The following is a 26,535-nucleotide window of genomic DNA, read 5'->3' on the forward strand; positions in this document are numbered from 1 at the left end:
ACGTGACTCCAGAACTTCTTTCAAAAGTGTGCCAGAGAATGGTGTTCCCCAGACCTTGGTGGCTTAGACTCACCTGCAGCCCTCTCTGCTGGGTGCTGGAAAGTCTTTCAGTCTGGACCCAGTAGGGAGATGGAAGATAGCAGTATGAGGACCAGGAACTCAAATATTCCTGGGAAGTCTCTTGAAATTTTCTGGGGTTGCCTACCAGGGCTAATTTCCACCCCTGCTGCCCAATCTCCAAGTTTGCACTTCTAGCCCTTTCCTGAATCTGTCTCTTTGCTCTTCAGATCTCCTTATATTCAGGTCACTCTCTTGCCTCCAAGGAGAGGGGAGCCCTTTAGCTACATCAACCCACTCTTCCTTCTTCCTATCTAATTGCCTTGTCTACTGACACCACCGGAGTTACTCCAGGGAGTCAGGGCCAGCTTAGGGAACAGAGTGGGACAAGGCTAACCTCATGAATACCTTGCCCCTGGGCTGAAAGTTCAGTAAGAAAGCAGGATGAGCAGGAATGGGGGAGTACTTCGTGTTCCAGGAGGCAGGGGGGCTCAGCAGTGGCCTGGAGAATGCAGAAGTAATCTTAGGTGGGGCGGGGCGTGACAAGGACAGGAAACTCTCTGACTCTCCCAGTCTCCCCAGGCAAATGCCCACCTAGTCTCCAAAAAATCTAACTCTACAAGCAGCCCACAAGGTTCAAGACACCCAGAAAGGTTGTGGGAGAAGGGCCAAGGGCTATGAGACCATGAGCCCCTACTCTAGGAAGGCAGTGGTTTGGGAGGGTCAGCTGGGAAAGAAGGCAGAGCTCTGCAGGGTCAACGGGAAGCTGGCTCAGGCTTAGCCCAACACTGTGCTTCCACATGCCACACACAGCTCACCCCATCTCTCTTTCAGGAACAGTCTAGAGATTGGGGCCTTCCAGTCACATCCTATGCCCTCCTCACCCACACCAGTCTATATGCACATGCCACCAGCCATCTTCCAGCAACTGGTCTCCAGGGGTCCATGGTCTCAGTGGGTGAGGGGGAGAAACTCCAAAGGGACATGAGCAGAACTGGGGTAAGGGAGCTTCCTGCCCTCCCAGGACCCCAAGTCCCCCCTTGTGCTTGGCTGGAGCCTCGCAGTGAATAGGGTAGAGCTGAGCCCCACTCTCCACCTCCTGGGAACCATCAAACCTTGTGCTGGGGTAACTAGGTCCAAGAGCAGAAGGTAAGGGGGTATCTTTGTGGAAAGGGGCAGTGTGAAAGCTTTTGAGTCTTATTTGAGGGGAGGGCTGGTCATTATCGTTTATTTCTTCTTCCCTCCACCCCACCCTAAGGCTGGGAAGTAGGGGTCTGGGTAGAAAAGGGAAGGGTCAAAGTATTAGTCACAAAAACATGCAAACGAGATTAGACCTGGCAGAGAAGGGCTAGAGAAAGGGAAGAAGGAACCGGGATGAAAGGTCAGGGATAAGACAGGGAGTGGGTAATAGGCCGAACGGGCCTCCCTGGGACAAATTCAGCTCCATCCAGCCCTCCACCTCCACTCTACCTGATGCTGCACTGAGAGACCAGGAACTGGGCTGCTGATTACTTCCTGTGCCTAAGTCTGGTCACCCCAACTGGTCAGCTCCTGAGGGGCAGGCACCAGCCTGACATGTCCCTGTAACCCCACTGATCTGAACATAATCCAGAGGATACAGCACACAGTCATTAAGGATCGCCTTATGACCCAGGGCCACACTGCCTGCATCCCCATCTATGAACCTAACACCTAGGGAGCCTGTGACTTTGGTGACAGAAACTCAAGTGCACTCCTGCTTCAGCGCAAGGAAAGGACTCTTCTGGTCCCAAAGCTCCCCAGGAAGAGAATCTCCTCTTTTGGCCTTCAGCCCACCTGAGCCCCTCAGCTGTGTCCTCCCTCACTGGCCTCAGAAGCCAGGGCACCAGCCACTGGCCATCTCCCTCACCCTATGGGCTCTATCCCACTCCATTTGCCAAAGTCACCCTCCCTTTGCCCTCTCAGACTTAGAAGAGGTGACAGTGTGGGGTAGAGAAGAGGAAACACCCTCCTCAGTTTCCCTCCTGACTGGGCACAATCTCACCTTACCCCCTTGGGCTTTTTGCAGATCACTCCCTTGTGCTCCCTACCCAGAAAGGGCTGCCTTAATCACCCTCTTATGGCCCAGGGGTGGAGTAGCAGGAGGAAGGACAACATAAGGAAGTGCCCTGAGGAAGGGGATCAGCCAGAGGTGGGGAGTAGAGGGAGAAAGTGGGGACGGGTTCTGGGTAGAAAGGAAGCCAAGGGTAGAGAGAATGGAGGAAGGTCTCTGGGGAAGGCAAGGAGGGAGATGACTTAGATTAGTAAAACCCGACTGTTCCCTCAGACAAATCAAAGTCCAGACACAAAAATGGCAGGTTCGTTAGTAAAAGCAGGAAACAGGGGAATAATTCCCCCGGTCCCCCTCCACCCCAGGGGTTCATGATGCCCCTGCCCCCCAACCCCCCCGCCACGCATCTTCTGGAAGGGGTGGGGCCGGTGGGGGAGGAGGGAAGGGAGGGGGCCATGCGACACAGAACAGCCACTGCAGCTGGACACATGCAGGTTAGAGGAGCAGAGTGAGGGCTAGACCCAGCAGGACAGGCCAGAGAAAGGCAGCCAGGTAAGAAGGCGTGCAGGGCAGGGGCACTGGGAGGAGCAGAGATGGAGGCGACAGAGCTGTGGGGTGCAGGTAGGGAGAGCTTCCTTCCGATGATGGGGGGAAGAGAGAGGCATGACCACTAGGACAGAGACACTTATGGGTTGAAAAATAAAGAGAAAAGACATTTGACTCTACCTTCCTCATCAGCAGGTGATCCACTCATTCCACCACCCATTCGCCACCGATCACTAACCCCCAGACACACCTGCGTACATGCCACATTCTATCCAGGGCAGTGGGACCTTCCAGCTGTCTCCTTCCAAACAGCATCACTGAGACACAGCAGAGTGTCTGCACCCAACCCATGCCAACCCACTCAACACAGACAAGCAGGCCAAGTAGGTACTGAGCTGGCCAAGGGGAATGAGCCAGAGCTTCTGCCCTGGAAGAGTTGTGTCCAGCCAGAGAAGGGAGAGGGTGCAGAGGCAGCAGGAGCCCACTGCTCAGCCCCCACTGTGCTCCCCAGGAGCAGAGAGGCTGGCTGGAGGTAGCCACAAGGGGCAGCCTGTGGCTTGGGTGGGCTCTCAGCCCTCCCTGCTGACCCCACCTCTCTTTCTGCTCCACCCACCTTCCCTGTGGCAGGCTGTGCAGGATATGAAACTAGGTCCTGGCCATAAATAACTCCACATTGGTGGGCACTCCATGCCTACATGCCTTAGGAAGAAAGGCTGAGGAAGAGGGGAAGTATCCTTCTGTCACCTTCTGGAGCCTTTCTCAGTTGCCTGTGATGATCACAGGGTCACTGACCTCCTTGGGAGGAGGACTTAATCTGGGGAGAACAAGACGGAGGGTGGGTATTTTTAACTTGTGGGCAAGCTGGCTGAGCTTGGGAGATTCCAAGCCCCTTGATATTGTGTGCAAAACTGCCTCCGTGGGTTTTTTTCCCGTGAGAGTCCATTGCTATCATCAAATTCTCAAAGGTATCCATGAGCCAAAGGTGGTTAAGAGCAACTAGTCTAGGGGAAAGGTCCCAGCATCCCCTTAGGATTGAGTGGGTGGAAATAAGGGATAAAGACTAAGAGGAAGAAAGGGTCTCCAGGCTGAGTAAGGTATTGCAAGTCCTGCTAAGGGTTTGGGTTAGCTACCTGTTCAATGAGAGGGCAGAAGCTAACCAGCGACTCGGGTTGGAAAGACACACCATGAAGATGGACTGAACCAGCAGGCACAGCCCTGTCATGAAACTTGAGGTCTGGATTTGATAGTTTGGGAATAGAGAGGAAAGATATCAGGTCAGAAATCCTGGGCTCTTATTTAGCCTTTATCCTTTTCCAGAACAATCCCATTTTACCTCTGACTCTCATCTGTGTGACAGGAGTTTAACAACTGTCGCTCCCATTTCTTCCAGGCTTACTCTGAGCACCAAATGAGAAAACTGAAGTGAAACTCCTCCGTATCTGGCTATGTGACCCTAGGCAAGGTGCTTTCGCTGGGCTTCAGCTTTCCCCTTCTGTTAACTGGAAACAATTTCAGCCTGCTACTTGCAATCCAGGCATTCATCAAGTTTAAATGATATTCAAAAGGGGAAAGCTATTCAAAGAGTCCCAGTGTGTGTACAAAGAACTATCATTATTTTTACAAGCAAACTCCATCGGCCTTATCACACCTAATCCGAACTTCTCAACCTTCTCAAGGTTGGCCTTTTTGCTTTATATCCACCCTTTCCCCCAAGAAGAAGTGCTCAAACAACATGAAAATAGTCCATATAAATGAGTTAGTAAAAATAAATTGGAAACTAACCAAAACCCATCTGGGGGATGCCTTGGGAATCAGAACACATTGAACCCTGTTACAAGGCCTCTGACTTTGGTCTTGGCCTGAAAGAGCTGATTCCTAGTACAGGTGTATGAAGGTCTATGAGGCCACCAAAAGGCAATCAGATCTGTTTATCAGTCAGTATTGCTCGTGCAGGAAGTGCAGACTTTAGCGACTCAGAATTTAGCAGATACTTTCCTTTCCAGGGCTGAAACAAGACAGTATTGTTTACTTCTTTTTGTTTGTTTTGTTTGTTTGTGTGTGTGTGTGTGTGTGTGTGTGTTTTAGAGATAGGGTCTTGTTTGTTTGTTTTAGAGATGGTGCCTTGCCAGGGCACAATGGCTCATGCCTGTAATCCTAACACTTTGGGAAGCCAAGTTGGGTGGAATGCCTAAGCTCAGCAGTTCGAGACCAGCCTGGGCAACATGCTGAAACCCTGTCTCTACTAAAAATACAAAAAATTAGCCAGGATTGGTGGCGTGCACCTGTAGTCCAAGCTACTCAGGAGGCTGAGGCATGAGAATTGCTTTAACTCTGGAGGCAGAGGTTGCAGTGAGCCAAGATCGTGCCACTTCACTCCAGCCTAGGCAACAGAGCGAGACTCTGTCTCCAAAAAAAAAAAAAAAAAAAAAGAGCGGGCAGTGGGGAGGTCTTGCTATGTCACCCAGGCTAGTCTTGAACTCCTGGGCTCATGCAATCTTCCCATCTCAGCCTTGAGTAGCTGAAATTACTGGTGCATAGCTGGTTGTTGGCTTCTTCTTTTTTGTTTTGTTTGGTTTGGTTTGGAGATGGAGTTTCACTCTTGTTGCCCAGGCTGGAGTACAGTGGCGTAATCTTGGCTCACTGCAACCTCCACTTCCCAGGTTCAAGCAATTCTCCTGCCTTAGCCTCCCAAGTAGCTGGGATTACAGATGGCCACCACCACACCCAGCTATTTTTTTGTATTTTTAGTAGGGACAGGGTTTCACCATGTTGGCCAGGCTGGCCTTGAACTCCTGGACTCAGGTGATCCACCCACCTCAGCCTCCCAAAGTGCTGGGAGTACAGGCATGAGCCCAGCAGGTTGTTTGCTTCTTAACCAACTTAACCACCTCAGCCTCAAGTAGCTGGGATTACAGGTGCCTAGCTGGTTGTTGCTTCTTAACCAATTTAATCAAGTCATTCGTCTTTCCTCCTCTTCTCCAGCCCAATTTCTGAAGCATTCTAGGGTTTCATACAGTTATTTTGGGACTGATTCTTAAGAAGAGATGGTAATAGGATCTCCAGTGGGCCAGAGATGCTGTATTCTCCAGGGTTTGCTACGGAAGAGAATCATTTCTTTACAAAACATCCCTGCCCTGGAAACACTGAGATAACCAGTTAACATTTTATAAAGCTTAGTAACATTACAATTTCCTTTAGAGAGTACAAATGTTTTCACTTCTATTACTCTACTTGATCTTCACACTGACCCCATGTAGTAGGCAATGCAGGTATATTACCACTATTAGCCCATTTGGTAGATAAGGAAACTGAGCTTTAGTAGACTCAGCCCATGTGGTCAATTTTTAACCAAATTTAGGCTAGATGGAAAGTCTGCTGGGTCCTAATTCTAGGATGGTATTCCCCAGAGGCTTGGGGTGTACCACATGGCTTGATCTTGCCTCTCTTCTGTCCCTAAAGTCACAGGTTGGTTATCTAGGGAAGCACCGTAAAGAAAGTTCCAATTGGCCAGCTCCTGACAGGTACTCAATGGCTTGACCTGAGCCGGGCAAGTAGCAGCTAACTCCTAGAAGCAGCAGCTGGAGGAACAAGAAACCTGGCACTGTATGCCTTATTGGAACACCAAGACCACCGGGAGTGGCCACCTGAGGTCTTAAATTGCAGGGGGCTGGAATGGCTTTGGCCATGGGCACTAGTCTATATGGGTGCAGGAAAACATGGACCTGCAAAAGTGTCAAGAAAAGCCAGATGTAGCCTCAGAGGTAGAGCCTCCTAGGGAAGTAGGAGAGACACTCAGATTGGGAGCCCCAACTGTCATGCTTCCCTCCTCACCAGCCAGTCATACAAACCTGGGAGGCTGGGCAGGCCAGGCAGCTGCCCCAAGCAGCGCCAGCCCCACAGGAGCAGACACGTCCATCTGCAGGGTCCCCAGCCTGGTGTTCAATCACTCTGCATTATTAATAGGCGATGACTAACCGGCTGCTGCTGCAGAGCCAGGACTGGGCAGGCACGAGGGAATCCCAGGGGATCACACGCAGCAGGGCCTGCGCGCACACACTCTGAAGCAAGGCAAGGAGCAAACAGCTAGCCCCAGCTCCTTCTCTGTTCCTGCCTGCCATGGCACTGTGACTGAAGGGCCAGTCTCCACAGTCCACCTCCACACAGAGTCCTCACCAGGCTCAAAAACCCACATAGTCACGCAGCCCCCAGCTCACACCAGCTCACACATGGAGAGTCACCAGCAGAGCCTCGCACACACGGTACAGCTTCCCACTAACACCCCGAAATGTCACGCCAACATTTACACACAGTCACACCCACACACCAACACACACCAGCTGCATTTACACAGACACCCACACCAACACTCACCGGGACTGAGCCCAACCCAAACAGAGGAGCTCGGTGACAAGGACAACCAATGCTGCCCCTTCCCACCCCTGCAGGCCTCCTCCTCTCACTCCCCTCAGCAGGGAAGGAAACCAGCCCGTCAGAGGGCATGCGGGGCAGGCAGCGAGCAGAGAGGGCAGGGGGTGAGGGGAAGGAAGACAGTGTGAAACACAGTGTTAGTCAGAGCAGTGGAGCAGTTGGGGGGAACTGGACGCTATCCCTGGTCGGGGGAAAAGACCATTCATGCCATGCAAAATGTGGGGGACATGGAACCAGGAACCCTCAAGGCTGAGAAGTGAGGGAGGGGATGGCACCTTTCCCGGAGCAGCCAGCATGGAGCAGCCCCCAAACTGCTATGAACTGATGATTTGCATGAGGTCTGGACTGATCTCAAGCAGCTCCGCATCTCCCAAGGCCATGCCCCCCACCCCTGGGAACCCACCCCGCTGGCTGCCACTGGAGGTCTCACCCCCAGCCCCCCTCCCCAAACTTGAGGGGCCCTGTCCAGGGAGCTGACAGTGAGCAGAGCGTAGCATGTCATGGGATGGTGTTTTCCATGGATTTTCAGGAGACCAAGAAACTAAATCAAAGAGAAAAAACAAGGGAGGGGAGGGAAAAGAACAAAATAAAGCAATAGAAATAAGCAGCCTGGCATCGGGGCTGGTCTAACCAGAGCCGATGAACATGGGGCCTGCCCCCAGGTCTCTCTGTCCAGGAATCTGAATTCAGGAGTTAGGGACTACAGCGGGGACAAACCAAATTCCTCAATTTCCATTTGTCTTTTGTATTTCAGTTTGGACCAAAAAAGAAACAAAAGGGAAAGAGGGAAACTAAAAGAGAAGCAAAATCTAAACATTGTCCAGGACGCAAAAAACAATTGGAAGAGCAAAACAACCAAAAAACCAAACTGGGAGAGGAAACAAAAGAGGGAGAATCGAACAGTTAAAAAAACCCACGGCAAACCAAACGGTAAGACAATTAGAGTGATATCTACCAGATAATGCAGTTTGTTTACCATAGCGTGTCCAATCCCTGCGTGCTTCACCGGAGATATGGGGGGATGGGGAGGAGGGGGGTGTCAAAAAACAACAACAAACACAACAACAAAAGAACAGAACGAAAAGAAAAGAAAAATAAAATGACCAACTGTGAAACTCAAGGAAGGAGGAAAAAATATATATCCATATATATTTGGTTGTTTGTTCCAACCCTCCCACCTTAGGTTCAGCGAAAGTATTTGTTTAAAGAAAATTAAATTATAATGGGGGGAGGAGAAATAAAACATACACAAAAATTAAGTCCCTTCTTCTCCCCATCCCTACCCCGCCCCTCCTCTGGATTCCTCTTCCCCCCCATCCCCTTCCCGAAGAAGAGCCGTCTGCAGAGAAGGGGAACAGTTAGAGACCTTGGTTAGTAAAGAAGAAAACAACAAAAGAACTGGACCAAGAAACCAAAGACTTAAAGATGGCCGACATTCCGCAGATGAGACAGAAAGGTTAGTTCGGTTTTTCACTCATACCTTGCCCCACCTGTCCCTGCCCATCCCTTGGTCCCCTGGGTTATAAGCGTGTTAGTAACACACACAAAGTCGGCAACGGGGTTTTCCAACAGAGGGTGAGAGAGGGAAGGCAGGGGATTAAGAAGCAGACCCAATTATGCAGTATTAGTAAGTCCTATCAGCTGAAATGTTAGAGAGTTCAGGGGAAGGAAGGGAGGGAACAAGGGCTGTGAGGAGGGATGGGCTATTGGTTGGAGCCATGGACTTAAGGGTTTATTGGCTAACTGATCAACCAGATGGCTTTCCAGAGAACTGGCTAAAGAGCAAGTTGGTGCTGGCCAACTGGCTGACCAGTGGCCATGCCGGGTTAATGGATTAACCAGTTGGTGATGGGCCAGCTGGCTATCAGGCTGGGAGAAGAGTGGGCATCACCCCTGGAGAATCAAAGGACTGGCAAGAATGAGAGGCAATTTCATTTGGAGGCAAAAGAAAGGGGTTCCCAAGGAGCATAGGAGGAGCCATGGATGCCTGCTTTTCCTGGGGATGGAGAATATGCAAATCGATCCAGGGAGTCACTGAGGAGAGGGGCAGCTCCTCTGTTTTTGTTTTTGTTTTTGTTTTCTTCTCATCCTTAAGAAAGGAAGAGAGAGTGAGTCGCCACCAGAACAGGGAAAAGGAAATGTTGCCCTCCACGGGCTGGCAGATGGCTCACACATTATATCATTATTCCAGACCCTCCTCCCTCTCCTCCCCATCTCCCACCCATAGCTGACTCCTCCCACGTGTCCACCTTGACTTTTCAGAACTTTCCCCAAAAGTTCTCCAGGCTCTTCAATCACCCCAACCCCATTCTCTTACTCTCTGGGCTGCTGTCCCTCCCAGAATCAAGTGCCCACCACCACCACCCCTACCAGTCTCTAGAATTGGTAAGGCCATCCCAGCAGCATAGCCTCCTTTCATGTACACCCCTGAGTCTCCACTCCCCACAGCCAGCACCAGAAATTCACTCCCTTACACCCATAAAAAGGAACCTCTAAAATCCCTAACTTTTCCCTAAGCTATAAGCCCACTCTTTCTACTCCAATCTCTAGTGTCCCCACTCTTGTGTGGTTCTAAGTTCATTTTCTCTTCTCATTGCCACAGACAGCAGCAACAACCACCTTCCAAATTACCCCTGTCTTTGGGGAGGACATGTCAGAGGCACTGAGGCAGCTTTACTTAAGAGTATTAGAGATGGAGGGACATTATTGCTTGATGCCTGTTAAATATTAAACTGCACCCCAGAGAGTGTGATTGTGAGAAGGAGAGGTATTCTAGGGACAGATCCATTAGTTAGAGAGTTGTTATAACCAGTGGGCACAGGACTAATTCAGTAAGATAATGAATAAGGGCCTCGTATAATTAAAAATAACAGAATTCAATATTTAGCAGCCAGAAGAAGTGCTGAATAACCAATATTAATTATTAGCAATGCAGAAGCAGTTTACATAGCAAGAGAAGAGTCTAATTGCAGGTGCAGTGATGGGAGCCAGGGGATAGCGTGTGATAAGAGGATTAGTACTGGCTTCTGGTAGGACTGTCATGAAATGAAGAGGCCAACTAGTCAGAACAAGGAACAATTAGCTTCAGGGCAGCTAAATAACCAGGCCCAAAAAGGTAAGTGTTGTCTAGTATCGCTGCACTAGTCGAACAAGGCAGGAAGAAAAAGGTATTGGAGGTAAAAACCCAATTACTACTCTTTGAGTTAGAACTGGTTATGGAGAATAAAATAAGATTCAAAAGTTTTCAACTTTATGAAGAAGATTCCATTTTTAACAAGTAGAACAGCAAATTAAGAATCAGGATTGAAGGCCAGGTGCAGTGGGTCATGCCTGTAATCCCAGCTCTTTGGGAGGCCGAGGCAGGTGGATCATGAGGTCAGGAAATCGAGACCATCCTGGCTAACACAGTGAAACCCCATCTCTACTAAAAATACAAAAAATTAGCCAGGCGTGGTGGCGGGTGCCTGTAGTCCCAGCTACTTGGGAGGCTGAGGCAGGAGAATGGCGTGAACCCGGGAGGCGGAGCTTGCAGTGAGCCGAGATCACACTGCACTCCAGCCTGGGTGACAGAGCGAGACTCTGTCTCAAAAAAAAAAAAAGAATCAGGATTGAGAAGAAAGAGATGTGAGTTCTAACCCTTGGGCCTTCCACTAATTTGATGAGAGATCCAGGCTTCCTCTTAAAAATAGCAGGGTTGGAGTAGATGAGATGGGGCCCCTTTAGACCTAGGGATTAAGGATCCAGACCCAGTCCAATAGAGATCATGCTTATGGGGGCAATTGTTGTGAAATACTAGAATGCAGCTTCCACTGGAACCCATTCCTGGTGGCCTGGGACACAGCACAGGGAAGGGGTACACAGCAGCCCAGGCCTTCCCAATGGCCAGGATCTGGAGAGCTGAGGCTTCAGACTAACAGATGAGCAACAAAGGCTTTATCCCACTCATAGAAACAGCTAGAGAGCTCCTGGAGCCTGGGAGCGCAAGCATGACAACACATGATGAATAAGAAGGGGGCCGGGCGCGGTGGCTCAAGCCTGTAATCCCAGCACTTTGGGAGGCCGAGGCGGGCGTATCACGAGGTCAGGAGATTGAGACCATCCTGGCTAACCCAGTGAAACTCCATCTCTACTAAAAATACACAAAATTAGCCGGGCGTGTTGGCGGGCGCCTGTAGTCCCAGCTACTCGGGAGGCTGAGGCAGGAGAATGGCGTGAACCCGGGAGGCGGAGCTTGCAGTGAGCCGAGATCGCGCCACTGCACTCCAGCCTGGGGGACAGAGAAAGACTCCGTCTCAAAAAAAAAAAAACAAGGGCATCAGAGTCACAGAGGGGAGAAGTCACGCATCATATCATGTGGTCATTTTTACCAAGTCTTTCTGACTCAAACACCAGCTCTAGGAATTCACCAGGCAGAAAGGAGAGCCTCGGGACAAAACTATATCCCATCCCCACCTTGAAATCTGAGCGTAGCTCCAGCCCTGCTCAAGAAAGCCAAGAGGGAATATTTACACAAATCACAAAAATCTGGGGTGAAGACAATCTGTGGAGTTTGAGTAAGAGAAGTTCAGGACAAAGAGAAGAGGAACCCACTCCACTTGCACCCATTTTTCAGAGATACAAGCAGAACATTGAAATGGCTTCAAGATTTGAGAACATCCAAGAATGACAGAAGCACAGGACAAACCCCAGCCTCCTTTGCATTTTGTGCCAATGACAACAACCAGGCCCTCACTTGGAGGCAAAGGAACAGAGTGGTTTCAAAGTCAGACTTCCAACTCTACCACCTCCTAACTGGATAACCTTGAGCAAGTTCTTTAACCTTCTGCGTCTTGTTTTTCTCATCAGTAAAATGTGAATAATATCTGCACCTCAGAAAGTTGTCATAAAAATTAGGTGAGACAGCAAACAGAAATGAGATTCTTGAGGCCAGGGGCTAGTGGGGGGAGACGTTACAGTGCAATTTGAGAAACGCTGTGACAGAAAGATAAAGTCCTGAGGAAATTCAGAGGAAGGACCAGGAGAGGTGTTCTTCTGGTCTTATAAAGTGAATTAGGCTCAGGCACAGTGGCTCATGCCTGTAATCCCAGCACTTTGGGAGGCTGAGATAGGTGGATCACTTGACGTAAACAGTTCAAGACCAGCCTGGCCTTGAAACCCCATCTCTACTAAAAATACAAAAATTAGCCGGGCATGGTGGCAGGAACCTGTAATCCCAGCTACTCAGGAGGCTGAGGCAAGAGAATCGCTTGAACCTGGGTGGCAGAGATTGCAGTGAGCCAAGATTGCACCACTGCACTCCAGCCTGAGAGACAAAGTGAGACTCTATCTCCAAAAAAAAAAAAAAAAAAAAAAAAGGAAAAAAGTGAATTGTGAATAGGAGGGTTTTTTCCCAAGAGGAAAAGAAGTAGTTCAGTGCTCACATGAAGTAGTTAGATCTGCTACTTTTGGACATGGGTCCTCGTGTCCAAAACCTTACCAGTTGCCTTCAAGAAAGAGACCAAATGGATCAGAAAAAAACTACTAGGAAAACAACTACAAACACTCAATAGTTGCAGGTATTAAGCAACCAATTTGCTTACCACCTAGAAGTACAGATAAGGAATGAATACAAATATTGACAACACAGGCAGAATGTGATAAGAAGTATCAAATACACGTTTCCAAGGCCTCAAAGAACATAGCAAAGAAGGAAGGCCGGCTGGAGGAAGGGGTCAAGGAAGGATTTTTGAAGACGGTGGCATTTAAGCTGGGCCTGAAGGATTGAAAAAAATACAACTAATTCGTGCCAGGCACTGTGTTGAGTGTTTTAAGGCAATACCCCAGTTAGTCATCAAAACGCTCATTCTCACTTTGCTGATGAGGAGCTGAAGCTCACAGAAGTTGTATAACTTGCCTAAAAGCACTCAAACTATTGGCAGAGCTGGGATTTGAACCTGGTCTTTCTGACTCAAACCTCAGATCTAGGATTTCACCAGGCAGAAAGGAGGGCAAATAAGTGGTGTCTGTAGGAGAACTGTGAAAACAAAGGGAAAAACTAAGAAAGTTGGCATGGATGAGTATGGAGAACAGCACAGCTGGCCCTGAGACAGGGTGTACACCATGCCAGAGAGGGAGAGAGGCCCGGGCAGGAAGGAGAGGAAAGGAATCTAATTGCCTGATGGACTCCACCCCGGGGACTCCATCCTTAGGGGAATGCGTTCCTAGGGAATGCATCCCAAGACTCCCAGGGGTCTCCCCATCCTTAATGACTCCATCCTTGGGGACTGCATGCTTGGGGACTCCATCTTTGGGGGGGCTACACTCTTGATAGACTCCATCCTTGAAGATTGCATCCTTGGCGGACTCCAACCTTGGGGACTGCATCCTTGGTGGACTCCAACCTTGGGGACTCCATTCTTGGGGATTCCATCTTTGGGTATTCCATTCTTGGGGACTCCATCCTTGGCAGATTCCATCCTTGAGGACTGCATCTTTAGAGGACTCTGTCCCTGGGGGACTCCATTATTGGGGACTCCATCCTTGGGGACTCCATCATTGGGGGACTCCATTCTTGGGGACTCCATCCTTGGCAGACTCTATTCTTGGGGACTGCATCTTTAGGGGACTCCATCCTTGGGGACTTCATCCCTAGGAGAATGCATCCTTAGGAGACTCTATCCTTGGGGATTGCATCCTTGGGGACCACATCTTTGAGGGACTCCATCCTTGGGGACCACATCTTTGAGGGACTCCATCCTTGAGGACTGCATCCTTGGGGACTCCATTTTTGGGCCCTGGAGGAGCTCCTGAAAGCCTCTGCACCAAGGAGAGGAGTTATCCAAGCTGGGCAGGAGGAAGCACCATGTGATATTTTGATAGCCAGCTTGTCTTCCAAATTTGGTGCTGGCTAATGAGGAAATGGGTTTGCACACTGCTTGCATGGTGGTGGGAGGCAGTTGGGAAGCATACTGGGTATGGGAGGAGAGTGGGCCCAGGATTTAAAATAGACCTCAGGGAATCCTCAGAGGTAATAATTCCTGCCAAGATCCTCCAAGAGATACCTCCGGTCACAGTGCCCTCGAGGGCTGGATTTGAAAGGAGAGAGAGGAGAGAGTGAGACACTGTCTCATCAGGTGCCCCTGGTCCTAACTGCTATGTTCTGATAGCTTCTAGATGATTCCAGGGATAATTACCAAGTCCAAGGGAAAAAGGGAAATTCTGCCTCCTTCCAGTCTTTGGAGCTGGCCTTTGACCCACTCTCATGGCTGCAGAAGCAAAGGGAATGGAGACCCCTCAGTGCTGGTTCTCAGGCAGGTCCTCCCCAGAAGGCCATCTCCCTGGCCATTCTAATCAAATGAGAAAAATAACCTGGAAGCCACAGTGTTCTCAGATCCTGGCACTCTATCCTGTAAGGCTGAAGACAGATGTCATTTCTCCCTGTCCTTGCTCCTGGCCCACAAAACCTAGGGGAGACAGAATATTGATTCAAACCACTCCACCCATCATCACCCTTCTTATCACATAAGTGTTGTTCCAATCCCAGGATGTCACCCAGACACTATAGAAACTTGATTGAGGCCGGGTGTGGTGGCTAACACCTGTAATCCCAGCATTTTGGGAGGCCAAGGCAGGAGGATCATTTGAGGTCAGGAGTTTGAGACCAGCCTGGCCAATATGGTGAAACCCCATCTCTACTAAAAATACAGAAATTAGCTGGGTGTGGTAGTGGGCACCTGTAATGCCAGCTACTCGGGAGGCTGAGGCAGGAGAATCACTATAACCTGGGAGACAGAGGTTGGAGTGAGCCGAGATCATGCCAGTGCACTCCAGCCTGGACGATAGATCAAGACTCCGTCTTTGAAAAAAAAAAAAAACACAAGAAAGAAAGAGAAAGAAAGAAGGAAGGAAAGAAAGAAAGAAAGAAAGAAAGAAAGAAAGAAAGAAAGAAAGACAGACAGACAGAAGACAGACGGAAAGAAAGAAAACTTGGTTGAGCAGGGCTTCTCCATGTTGGCACTACTGACATTTGGGGTCAGATAATTATTTGTTATGAGGGCTGTCCTGCAAACTGTAGGGTGTTTAGCATCATCCTGGCCTCTACCCATGAGGTAACAGTGGCACCCCCAAGTTTTGACAACCCAAAATGTCTCCAGACGTTGCCAAATGTCTCCTGGGGAGCGCAACATGATTGAGTGACTGAGAAACACCGCTCGAGGGACACAGGATCCAATAAATTACTCTTTGAGGCCAGGAAAAACAGGGCCTGGTGAGGATGAACTTGGCCACAGCCTAGGCCTTGAGTGAGGGCAGTGGAGCCAGAGCATGGCTCTGAGGCTGACCTTCCCCTAGTAGTCATGATGACCAAAACAGGGCTGCTTGTCTGCAGCTCCAACACTTCACATTTATGGGTGTGGACTGCAGTCAAGAAATTCCCCAGAATCCAGCCAGGCGCGGTGGCTCACACCTGTAATCCCAGCACTTTGGGAGGCCGAGGCGGGCGGATCATGAGGTCAGGAGATCGAGAGCATCCTGGCTAACACGGTGAAACCCCGTCTCTACTAAAAATACAAAAAAATTAGCCGGGTGTGGTGGCAGGCACCTGTAGTCCCAGCTACTCTGGAGGCTGAAGCAAGAGAATGGCGTGAACCCGGGAGCCGGAGCTTGCAGTGAGCCGAGATCATGCCACTGCACTCCAGCCTGGGCGACAGAGTGAGACTCCGTCTCAAAAAAAAAAAAAAAAAGAAGAAGAAGAAATTCCCCCAGAATCCCTTTTTAAAGAGAGCACTCAATCAAAGTCTTTAAGCAGACACCCTCTGTGGACCTTAGGACCTGCTTTAGGGTCAATATGACCTCCCTCTCTGCTCTGAGACTTCTGGTAGAACAATCCAGGGAAGAGGTTTCCATCAGTTACCAGCTTGGACTCTCGAATCCGGGAACCCCAGGAAGAAGCAGCCAAGGGTCACTGTCTACACTCAGCACTGCTGAGGCCGAGTGTCTCCTCCTCTGTGTGGCTTTCCCACCTCCCCTAGCCACAGATCTCTCCCTCGTCTTGGGTATCACTTGAGTCCTAGGGTGTTTAAGGTTTCTGCTGCTCACTTGGCACTGGCATGGCTTTGCTCTATTCGCTTTTAACAGACTCATCCTGTCTCCTCAAGAGCTGAAGTCCTGGAAGGGCAGGGAGTATGTCTTTTTTTCCCCCTCTTCCCAGTATGGATGTGCCATGTATTTTTTGGTCATATGATGCATGGATAGGGACTCTGAACTTGGAGCATCTTGCCGAAGTCAGTACCAGGTGACAGCGCTGGTCCTAGAGAGAGCAAAGTGAGCAGGAAGCACTAGAGGCAACTCCTCTATACCCCCCAATAAAATGTGTGTGGCATCTGAAACTGTTACAAATGCACATGACACACTCAGGTACGCTCGGTAATGACAACGCAGGACAGCCCTCTGATTGGGTAAAGGGATGATTTGACAAGAAGAGGAGCCCTGCATTAAGGAGTGACTCCACCAAGCATGTCACTCTGTGAAACGCGGGGGTCACTAAGAATAGGCACATTAGTAGGAGCCCAGCTGCAACAGGTAGTGGCAGGCCTGAGGAAGAGCAGCAGGATTAGTCACTGCGTTCTCCCGGCAAGGAGGAGTGGCATTAATGAGGAGGTATCCCCACTAGATCATCATCGATGGTGTGAAATCAGAACAGGTAAGAAGAGTGGGAGGCCAGCCAAGATCCTGAGCCTGCTGACGAGCCTTTCAGTGGGAGGAAGGGGAGGAGAAGGAGGATGACAGGAGAGACAAGGAGAGTTAGCCACCACACCGCTAGAACAAGGAAGTTCAGAGAAGATAACTAGGAAGAGACTGGCCAGAGACCGCTTCACCTGCACTAGCCACCCTGGGCCTTGGGAAAGGTGAAGAGGACCACTCCTAAGAGGACCTGTCCAGTGGGAGCATCTGGGAACAGGAGCTCCTGTCTGCAGGAGCCAATGCAGGAAGGACTCTGAGCACCTGCGTGGGCTTGCCCAGGAGACAAGGGGAGGCAGAAAGCAAGCCATGGATGCTGGGAGGGCCTGGCTCCTTTGAAAGAAAGAGAAGGAAAAGAAGGGCATGTCCTGCCCAGAGGAGATGAAGGGCCAAGCCCCCTCTCTGCTCCTGCTCTCTGTCACCTACCTACTATGCCGCCACCTCACTGGCTCCATCTCTGCCTCTGCCCTAAAAAAGCGCCTCGGCTGGGGGCAGAACACATCCTGCCCCCACACATTAACTCAGGCTTGCCTTCGTGCCTTGCTGCCCTAGTGTTGGGACACCCTCATCTGCTCCACCAGGCCAAAGCCTGCCCACTCCACAGGACCCCCTCCCCACCCCCTGGCACCCAGGCACACCCATTCAGGCACTGGCTCACTCCTCCCATCTCCTGAATTGCCCTCCTGCTAAATCACCTGATTTCTTAGCCTCCAGAGCCCAGCTGCTCCCAACAATCTGAGCCGAGTCCTTCCCCTGCCCTCAGGCTCCTGCCCAGGGGCAGTTCTGGAGCCTCCTCAGCTCAGCTCCCTCGTCTCTGAAGCCTGCCAGCCACTGCAGCCTTATGTCGGGACCCTCACAGCCCCAACCCCTGTTCTTCTCCAGAACCACACCTCACTGCCCAGCCCTGATCCCTCCACCACAAGCTCCCGGCAACCCCCTCTCCCAACCCCCATTCTGCCCCAGGTATAGCTAATCCCTGGCCTTCTTCTCACTCCCCCTACCTGGCGCAGGTTTCGGGTGACCCGGACGTCGTGCCAGGCGTTGTCGTTGAACTTGCCATTGACAGGTTCCACAAGGGCCTCGAAGGCACCTGAGCCTAGGTTGATGACCAGCCAGACAGCCCCAGACTTGAGGGACAGGTTGACGTAGTCGGCCGACTTGCCCGTATGCAGCATCAGGCCATTGCGTTGCAGGGTGCGGAAGGCCAGTGTGATCTCGTCAGTGCTGCTCTGGATGGGGTTGTGTGACAGGTCGTAGCAGAAGAACTCATTGCCTTTGAAGGTCGCCACAAACTCCTCCTTGCCTGGATGCCGTGGTGTGGGGAAACGGGAGAAGGCTGAATGGGGTAGGGTACACCAGTGCTTTCCTCTCCCCTCCAGCAACCCAGGCACTGGTCCTGGGCACCAGGAGCCCAGAGGTCCCAACCTGTAGCTTTAGGCCCCTTTCCCTCTCTCAGCCTGTCAACCATCCTCTCAGGACCCTGCCATCTCTGCTGTCAAAAGTCAACGTCCCCTGTGTCCATTTCCAAACCAGGAGGCTGCTAAGTGGCTCCCACACTGACAGCTGACAATTACTCTGCCACAGGACCCAGCAGAGCGGAGGGTACTCACTGTCTCCTCCCCACCAACCTTCCCATCGGCCACTCCCCTTAACAAAGGGACATAGAAGGGAAATAAGAGGCTCTGCCTTACTTCTCCCGGTGCTCCTCCCATATGGCAGGGTCCACAAGGGTCTCCTACACACAGCCCACCTCCCTTCCTGCCCCTCCTCCAGCGATGGCCAATCTCAGTGCCTGGAGACAGTTTCAGCCTCACCATATGGGATGGGACCAATAGGCCTGTTGTGTAGCAGGGAGCAGATGAGGAGAATGGGAGGTGGGGGAATGGGGGAAGGGCCAGGAAGACACACAGGAAGGCGATGCAGGTGACAGGGATATGCACCAGATAGCAACAGGCCACCAAGCAGAGCTCACATGGGTGGCCACAGCCCCAGCTATCATCTCCACCCCCAGCTCCCTACTCCAAGCCAAGGACAGTGCAGACAGGCCCAAGATGGAGAGTAAACAGTGCCTGGATGTGACCTGTGTGTGCCCAGAGAGCAACAGGGCAAAGGCAGGCCCGAGCCTCATGTGTGCGCATGTCTGTGTGTGTGCATGTATGTCCATAGGCACCCGGCATGGGGCCCTTCCACTGGCACTTTTTAAGCAGAAGCAAAAACTACTGGGAGAGGCTGAGGGATTGTCAGCATTCTGTAAGTTGGTAACAAGTGAGAAGACAATGACTCAGTAGTACCAAGAAGTTGAGGTTTCCGTCCAACACCAGCACAAGCCAGAGTGCAAGCAGAGAGAAGAGAACCGGATATGAAGTCAGGACAAACCAGAGGACCTGGGCTCTACCAGTGGCTCCCTTCTGGCCATTAAGCAGTGGCACACAGCTGGCCCTGCCTACCTCACAGGACAGGTGCAGGGCAAACAACACTGGCCGTGAGGGTCTTTATGAAGAGGCCAACTAACCAAATGCAGGAATTCTCAATAGATGCTCCCAATGCCCAAGCAAGAACAGGCACAATGCCAGGGTGCATGCAGGGCCACCAGGAGGCACTTGCCTTCCCCTGGTGGAGGCAGGGCTCAGCAGCAGTGCTATGTGTTGAGGCAGTGGGATGGTGGTGGGGGGGAGTTTCGGAGTGCAGATTCTGCAGATCCCCTCCCCTCCACACACAGCCTGCTTCTCTCTCTCTGGGCAGGCTGCCCACAGCCTCTGTCCTCACTGCCTCCGGATGCCAAGGCACCAGCTGCTGCCCCAGAGCCTGGCACAGCACTCACTGCAGCTGGCAAGGCCCGGTTTCCTGAGGCCACAGGGCAGCAAGGCTGGTGGGGGTCTGGGCAACATCGGGACAGTCTGAATCCCTTCCTCTCTCTACTTAGGGTACCAGCGGGGAGGGCCAAAAAGCAAAAGTGAGGACCCCAGCAGAGACATGAGGGGAAGGCAGGGAAGAGTGGCAAGGAGGAGGGAGGTGGGGCAGAGCCAGGAAAAGGAGAATCATCACAGAGACAGACAAGAAATGAAGACGGCTCAGGGCTGTGAGGGAGCAAGAAGGGATGAGCGCGGCTATCTGGATAAAGGAAAGGAGCAAGCCCTGCGGGGACAGGTACAGGAGATGGGAAGAGAGCCAGCAACGAAAGTGGACAAGGACCTCTAGGGAACAGAAGCCAAGGCTTTCTGGGGCCTTGCTGTTTCCATAGCAACGAAGCCTGCTGCCCAGGCACTAGGAGAACCAGGGGGCTCAAGGACCAGAAAAAGGAATGTGTTTGACCTTGGTTTTGCCACATGTACTAGTCCCACCCAGAAGCCACTCCCCCCACTCCCTCACCTTCACTGCAGTCAAAGAAAATATCATTAAAGAGAGTCAAACAGAAAGAAAGAAAAGAATAAGGCAACCATGTGAAAAAGTAATTGGGATAGAACAAAAGAGGCCAGCAAAAAGGAAAGAGGCGGGTCTGGGGCTGGACAGTGGCTGCCAAGGCCAAGTGGAGAAACGAGGCCATTCCTCGACTCCTCAGCTCTGCCTCCAGTCTCCTGGGGTGGGTGGCAAAGCTAGCTGCTCCGGAGCCTGCGCCTCCACGGGCTCCAGTCCCTTTGCCACCAGAGACCTGGGTCAGCCCAGAGACACCAAGAGGCCTGAGGAGCAGCCAAAGAGAACCTGAAAGCCTTCGAGAAGAGGGACAGAAAAGAGATGAGCAAGTGTGGAAAGAAAATCCGAAGATGGTGAAGAGAGAGGGAGAGAACCTGAGTAGGGGAGGTCGGGGCATGACTTCAAGGGACTGGTGGAGGGATTCTACTGGGGTGAGCCTACAGGGGTGGCCGAGGGGCTCAGCAGAGAACAAACCAGATCTGGGCTGAACAAGCCCTGAAGCACCAGGGGGCGCTCTCCCCCATATCGCCGCTCTGGCGCGACTGGGAACTACAACTCCCAGCAGCGCTTGCACAATTACCGCCCCTAATTGCTCCGGACCCAGAAAGGAGGATAATAGCTGATGCTCGTTTATCTCCCACAGTTGGGGAGTCTGTAGCCCTACAAGTGTCCCCAGTGAATGTGGCTAGAGACTAGTTGTGGTCCTGCATTTCTGAGTACCATGCATGAGGGACAGAGCAGCTGCCTTCTTTCCAGGCCCAGCTCCCAGACCTCCTTTGGGAAGGTCTCCAGCGCCCCCCTCCGCCCTCCCTACTCTCGAGCTCTACAGCTGTCTGTTCTGCTCACTTGGCACTTACTGCCTAATAACATCTTGTACTGCTCCCTGGAGAGGAAATGTGATGTGAGAAAGAAGACCTGGGCTCTAGTGCTGGCTCCACCACCAGCTTTGTGCCCTTGGCTGGTCACAAAGCTGGGCTCTAAGTCCCAGCTTCCCCGTCTGGAAAATGGAGCTGATCATCAGGAACTGCACAGGCTGCTGTGGGCATCTCAGAAAGAGAAAGGGCGGGGTCCAGCTTCCTCAACCGTAAAGCATCTCACAAATAAACGACTCATGCCAGTTGGTAACTTTCTGCGAGTGTGCTGCCTCTCTCTGTGTCTCCCTCTCTTTCTCAATTTTTTTTTTTTTTTTTTTTTTTGAAATGGAGTCTCACCATGTTGCCAGGCTGGTTTTGAACTCCTGGCCTCAAGTGATCCTCCCACCTCAGCCTCTCAAAGTTCTGGGATTACACGCATGAGCCACCGTGCCTGGCCTCAGTGAATAAATTAACTCCTCTGAAAAGAGTCTGCACTTTTCATACACTTTGCATGGACCACACTTTATTGTAGTTGTTAGAACATCAATCAGCCCCTTGGGAACAGAGCCCATTGGCTCATATAAAATAAATTTGCTCAGCACACGGCTACTTATGTGCCAAGAGCTGTGTAAAGCATCAGGGGCATAGAAACAAAAATATCCAATCCCTGGCCTCAAGGAGCTCAGTCTAGTTGGGGAAGCAAACAGGTAAAGTGACAATTATGATACAGTGTGATGAGCCTTCTAGTGGAAGTGTGGACAAAGTGTGGAAGTGACCAGATTCACCTGGGGTGTTCAAGGAGACTTCCAGTGTGGATGGCCTGGCTGCTTTTTCAAGAGTCAGACGAAAGAGACACACCAAGTCATTGGGGAGAGGACAAGGATGGCGGATATCCAGGCAAACAGAAGAGCAGACTAAAGAATGGAAATGGGACTCCATAGCCCCAGTGCTTGGCACCCACTGGAGTTCCTTGAGGACTTGTTATAGTGGCTTGTAAACTTCTTAGGAAAGAGATTATCTTAAGAGAGCCAGCCTCAATACAGAAAAAGGAGCTAGAGCCCCCAAGCAGGCGTAAAGGCCCTGTGCTGGCCACAGCTCCCAACCAGAATCTCCCTGGACTGGGCACCTAGCAGGCTTCCAGAATTTGATGGTTAAATTGGGGTTGCCCTGCTGCCTGGTTGCCTTAACAAAGAAACAGATACTTCCTAGGGATCAGCCTGAACAACTGCCACAAAAAAAGATACCTGTGTTCCAGAAAGAGGTCATCAGAACAACTGGACTTTGCGAAAGAAATGGAGGTTTGTGGCCCTTCACATCAGGGCAGCTAATGGGGCCTTTGGAATGGCACTCGGGGAGCAGACCCATCACTTCCCACAGGCCTCAGAGAGGACAAGGGGATGTGCCTGTGTTGACTTGGCTTCCCCCCAGGAAGCACAGTTAGCCTGCAGCAGGATGAGGGCTGGGCTCTCTGGGGACCATGGGGGTCACTGACCTTTTGTTGGCTGGTGCACATCGCCGGCTCCTCCTCTCCCGGCCCCCCCCTCGGAGAACAGTAAGGACCCTACTGGAGAAGCAGAATTGGGGAGTCAGGCACAGGGGCTACCGAGACAGTCCCTCCCCAGCCTTGAGGGGATGAAGGGCCCTCTCCAGGGTAGAGGTGCTGCTTGCAGGGACAGGGGAGGAGAGGCTTTTCTGGGGACTCCCTTGCCTTCAAGACCTCTAAGGAAGGAGCCGCTTGACAAACCGAGGACGATCAGCCCCACAGACCCCATCAGATTCATGATCACCGACTTCCACTCTTTGCCTGGGGTGGAGAGACTGGGCAGAGGAACAGAGGCCTCACCATGAGTGCAGGATCCCTCCTTCCCCACAGCAGGCAAACAGGCCAGCCCTCAGCACTGGAGGCCCCCAGTTCCCCCTTTCAACTGCTCGCTCATTCTCCTGGCCTCCTCCATGAGGCACATTCCCCCCACCACTCTGCACCTTTGCTCACACCCTTTATGCTGGGTTAAGCTCACACTTCCCAACTCGTTCAAAAGCCTGACACAGGCACCCCCTCCTCCAGAAACTTCTCCAGATTTACACCCCAAGCTCCTCTTCTGTTCTTTCCTGTCCTTGAGGCTCTCACTACACCTTGAGGCCATCCACACCTGCTTCATTCACCACAGTGAGTGCTCGGAAGCTCACCCTTGTCCACTTCTTTGCCAGTTAGACCCTGGAGCTTCCCAGAGATTTCCAGGGGCTTCCTCTAATTCCTGTCTGTTCTTCATCCCACCATTGTGCCTACAAAGGGGCTGTGCAAGTCAAAGGAGATCCTCCCTGGAGCTCAGCCTGGATGTGGGCAAGCCCTTTCTCAGGAGTTATTTCTCACTCCCTACCACCCCACTCATCAGCAGCACCTAGGCCTCAGTCCAAAGGCCCCGGTAGGCACGTGTTACCATGTCTGGGTTCCAGGCCAGCTTGAATCTTCACCCCACCTCTCCCCACTCCAGTGAACCTATATACTCAGCACCTGGCTTCCAGGTACCCAGCCCTACTGCCAGATCCACAGGATGGCTTCAGAATGAGAAAACTCAGTGATGAAGGGGAAAAGTCCCTAAATGGGCTCTTACTTCAACCCCAGTTGCAAATCCCCAAACTTGAACTAGAATAATATTTGAGCGTGGAACTTTCCAGGGGAGCTTTCTGAGATCCTTTGGGAGGGACTTCACTTATGACAAAGGGGAGCCACAGCCAGCACCCATAGAACCAGGCACTGAGAGGCAAGAAGGATGTGAGTGAACCAACCAGGGTTCCTACTCCCAACTCTCCATTTGCGACTTCCTCTTTCCCCACACTTCTTGCCATAATTTCACATCCTTGCAAGACTCCAAGGCCTCTACCTCCCCAGACCTAAATCCATCCCAAATTTCATATCTATATGAGTTTCTCCCTGTAGCCCAATCTTGGTCCTGCCTACAGGCTAAGGACCCCACTCTGTTCCTCTGTAAGATGACCCCCCACAGAAGGCTGAACTGGGCAGGTCCAACAGTGCCAAAGGGTCTGAAAGGCCAAAACCCTGAGCTCAGAGAGAATCAGTGACAGCAGAGGGCTGGAGGAGGCCAGAGCTGGAGGAGCTCAGACAGGACTCCTGAGTTCTGTCTCCGGGTTTGCTTAACACCAGGGCTCTCAAAGATGGTAGGCACTTAGTCAAAGGAATGCTAAAATTAAATGGCTAGTCCTAACCATACCACCAATAAGGGTTGTGGAATCACTAACAAGTCATTTCATCTCTCTGGACCTCAACGTCGTCATCTGTCAAATAGGGTTAAGAGACATTCAAAAGATACAAGGGTGAAGGCGTGCAGGTGGGCAGGGGGTTGGGAGTGCACACTGTGGAAAGGGAGAGACCCTACACCTCTACTCCCATTTCCCTTCTTGTCATGGATGGGGGCCTCCCACAGTAGCAGGGTGAGGGTGATGAGACTGCCTAAGACCCTCTTTCTCCAGCCCATGCTTTTCTCTTGTTACTTAGGTCCATAGAAAAGAAAGAATGATCAGAATGAGTGGAAGGAAATCAAACACCACCATGAGAAGGAAAAAAAAGCAAGATACACTACCAGGAAAACGCAAAAAAAAGGGTGACTGGAGACAACGGCAGGAGTTCAAACATCTCTTGATGTCAGAAACCAAGGTGAGATGTGGGTGGATGGAGTGCTTCAGGGTGGGTGAGGGAGAGGGGAGCACACAGACAAGGGCAAGCCCCCACCCCCACCCCAGCACCCCCCAAATAAAATTAAGAAATGGCAAAGGAAGCGGGTAGGAAAGGAAGGAAGGTGTCAGGACAGGTGGAGGAGGGGAAGGGGACAGGGGAAGGACAGGGAGAAGAACAGAAAATCCAGGCGCAGGTTGGGGGCAATCCAATCCAATCCAAACCAAACCAAAACTTCAAACCATACCTTCGCTGTTTAACGTCAGGTGAGCCGGACCTTGGAAAGGGGAAGGAGAGAAAGAAAGAAAGAAAAAAAAGGAAGAAAAAAGAAAGAAAAGGGGAAAGAAACAAAGAAAACACGAGTCATCAAAATCAGCCAGAGAGAAGGGAGAAAAAAGCTTTTGCTGCCACAATTTAAAAACCCTTTTTAACTTGTGACAGACATCGGGGGGAGCCCCAGCCCAGGAGCTGAGGAGAGGGGCCCGATGCCGAAACAGCAGGTGGAGGGCACAACAGGGGAAGAGAGAAAGAGAGATTAGGGGTGTCAGAGAGGGTGAGAGGGGTACAGGCAGAACTGGAGGAAGGAGGGGGTGGGGAGTCGCTGCAAGGGGGAGAGGAGATTTTGGTTTCTTTTTTTCTTCTTGCCGGAAAAAAAAAAAAGGAAAAGGAGGAGAAGCATTAGGCTGGGAGGGTTGCTTTTTCCTTTTTCTTTTTTTCTTTTTTTTTTCTTCCGGGAGGCGGAGAGAAAAAAAAACGGTCAACGAGAAAAACGATTCAGATGGAGGAGAAAATAAAACACGACACAAAAATCAAAGCCACCTGGAGAGAGAGAGAGTGTCCTGTTAGCATGGGATTAAGCGAGCAAGGGGGCCTCCAACCCCCCAGCACCCCTAATCCCAGTTACCCCTAGGATGCTGGCAGAAAAGGGGGAAAGATAGGGGGATATAAAGAACCTGGGCCTAAAAGGATCCCCCACTAAAGCGGGGTTTGGAAGAACATCTGTTGGGTTCTAATCCTCCCAGCTACCCTTCCCAATAACCTCTGTAGGGATAGATAGTAGGGACCCTGCACACCTGGGTTCTAAGAGGAAACTGGGGTTCAAGAGGACAAAATTAGAAAGGAAGCAGGTAGGAGAAGGCAGAATCTACAGAGACACTGAGAGACTGGGGTCAGAACTCTCAGACAGCAAGGTCCAAAAAGGATAGCCGAGCCCTATGGGAGGAGGCCCAGCTCTCTGAAAGGTCCAAGTACATCATTCATAAATTACACACCCCCTTTCTCTGGCCAGGATCTCTCTCAAATGACCCAAAAGCTGGATTTTGAAAATAGAAAATGGACTGACAGGAAGACCAGCTAGGATTTCCATCCAGGATTACGCTGGCCCCTTGAGATAGCCTTGTCAGCCCTAACCCAAAGTACCCCTCCACAGCCTTAGTGGGAAGGAATCTGGCCCACTGGATCAGTACCCTTGTCCCCAACGGGCACCAGCCAAGGAAAGCTCTCTCCTAGAGAGGCTGGCAGCACCAGGCCCCACAGCTGGGCTGAGACCCCAGGGCACCCTGAGATGCCAGCCAGCTCCACCAAACCTCAGAGCGCCCCCAGCCCCACTCACTCCCCTGTGGTGTCTGGCCAAGAGGGTAGAAAAGGGAACAGCCCTGCAGTGCCACTGTCACCCTTGGAAACCAGCCCCACTGCTGTGGCAATGAGATGTGAACCCTAGGGATAGAAAGCTGGGGCCAGGATGGAAGTAGCAAGGTTAAAGAGTTACAAGTATTTCTGAGACGAGGCTGGGGGCCAGGATG

General features: G+C 51.4%; 1 protein-coding gene across 24 annotated transcripts in view; it reads right to left on the minus strand.

Annotated features, from left to right (window-relative positions):
- Positions 1–26,535, minus strand: part of NRXN2 (neurexin 2) — a 116,412-nt gene that overhangs the window by 62,506 nt on the left and 27,371 nt on the right. For 7 of the 24 annotated variants that reach the window (XM_030811076.1, XM_030811081.1, XM_030811095.1 and 4 more), the window contains exons 4-7: positions 24,981–25,010; positions 22,535–22,606; positions 17,779–18,080; positions 8,016–8,060 (exon numbers count right to left, since the gene is read on the minus strand). In XM_030811076.1, coding sequence (XP_030666936.1) covers positions 8,016–8,060; positions 17,779–18,080; positions 22,535–22,606; positions 24,981–25,010 — 449 coding nt within the window. The remainder of the gene's footprint in view (positions 1–8,015; positions 8,061–17,778; positions 18,081–22,534; positions 22,607–24,980; positions 25,011–26,535) is intronic. The other 17 variants (XM_030811085.1, XM_030811093.1, XM_030811083.1 and 14 more) reach the window with 9 other exon arrangements.

This window comes from Nomascus leucogenys, chromosome 4 (assembly GCF_006542625.1).
Source record: "Nomascus leucogenys isolate Asia chromosome 4, Asia_NLE_v1, whole genome shotgun sequence".
Lineage (NCBI taxonomy): Eukaryota > Metazoa > Chordata > Mammalia > Primates > Hylobatidae > Nomascus > Nomascus leucogenys.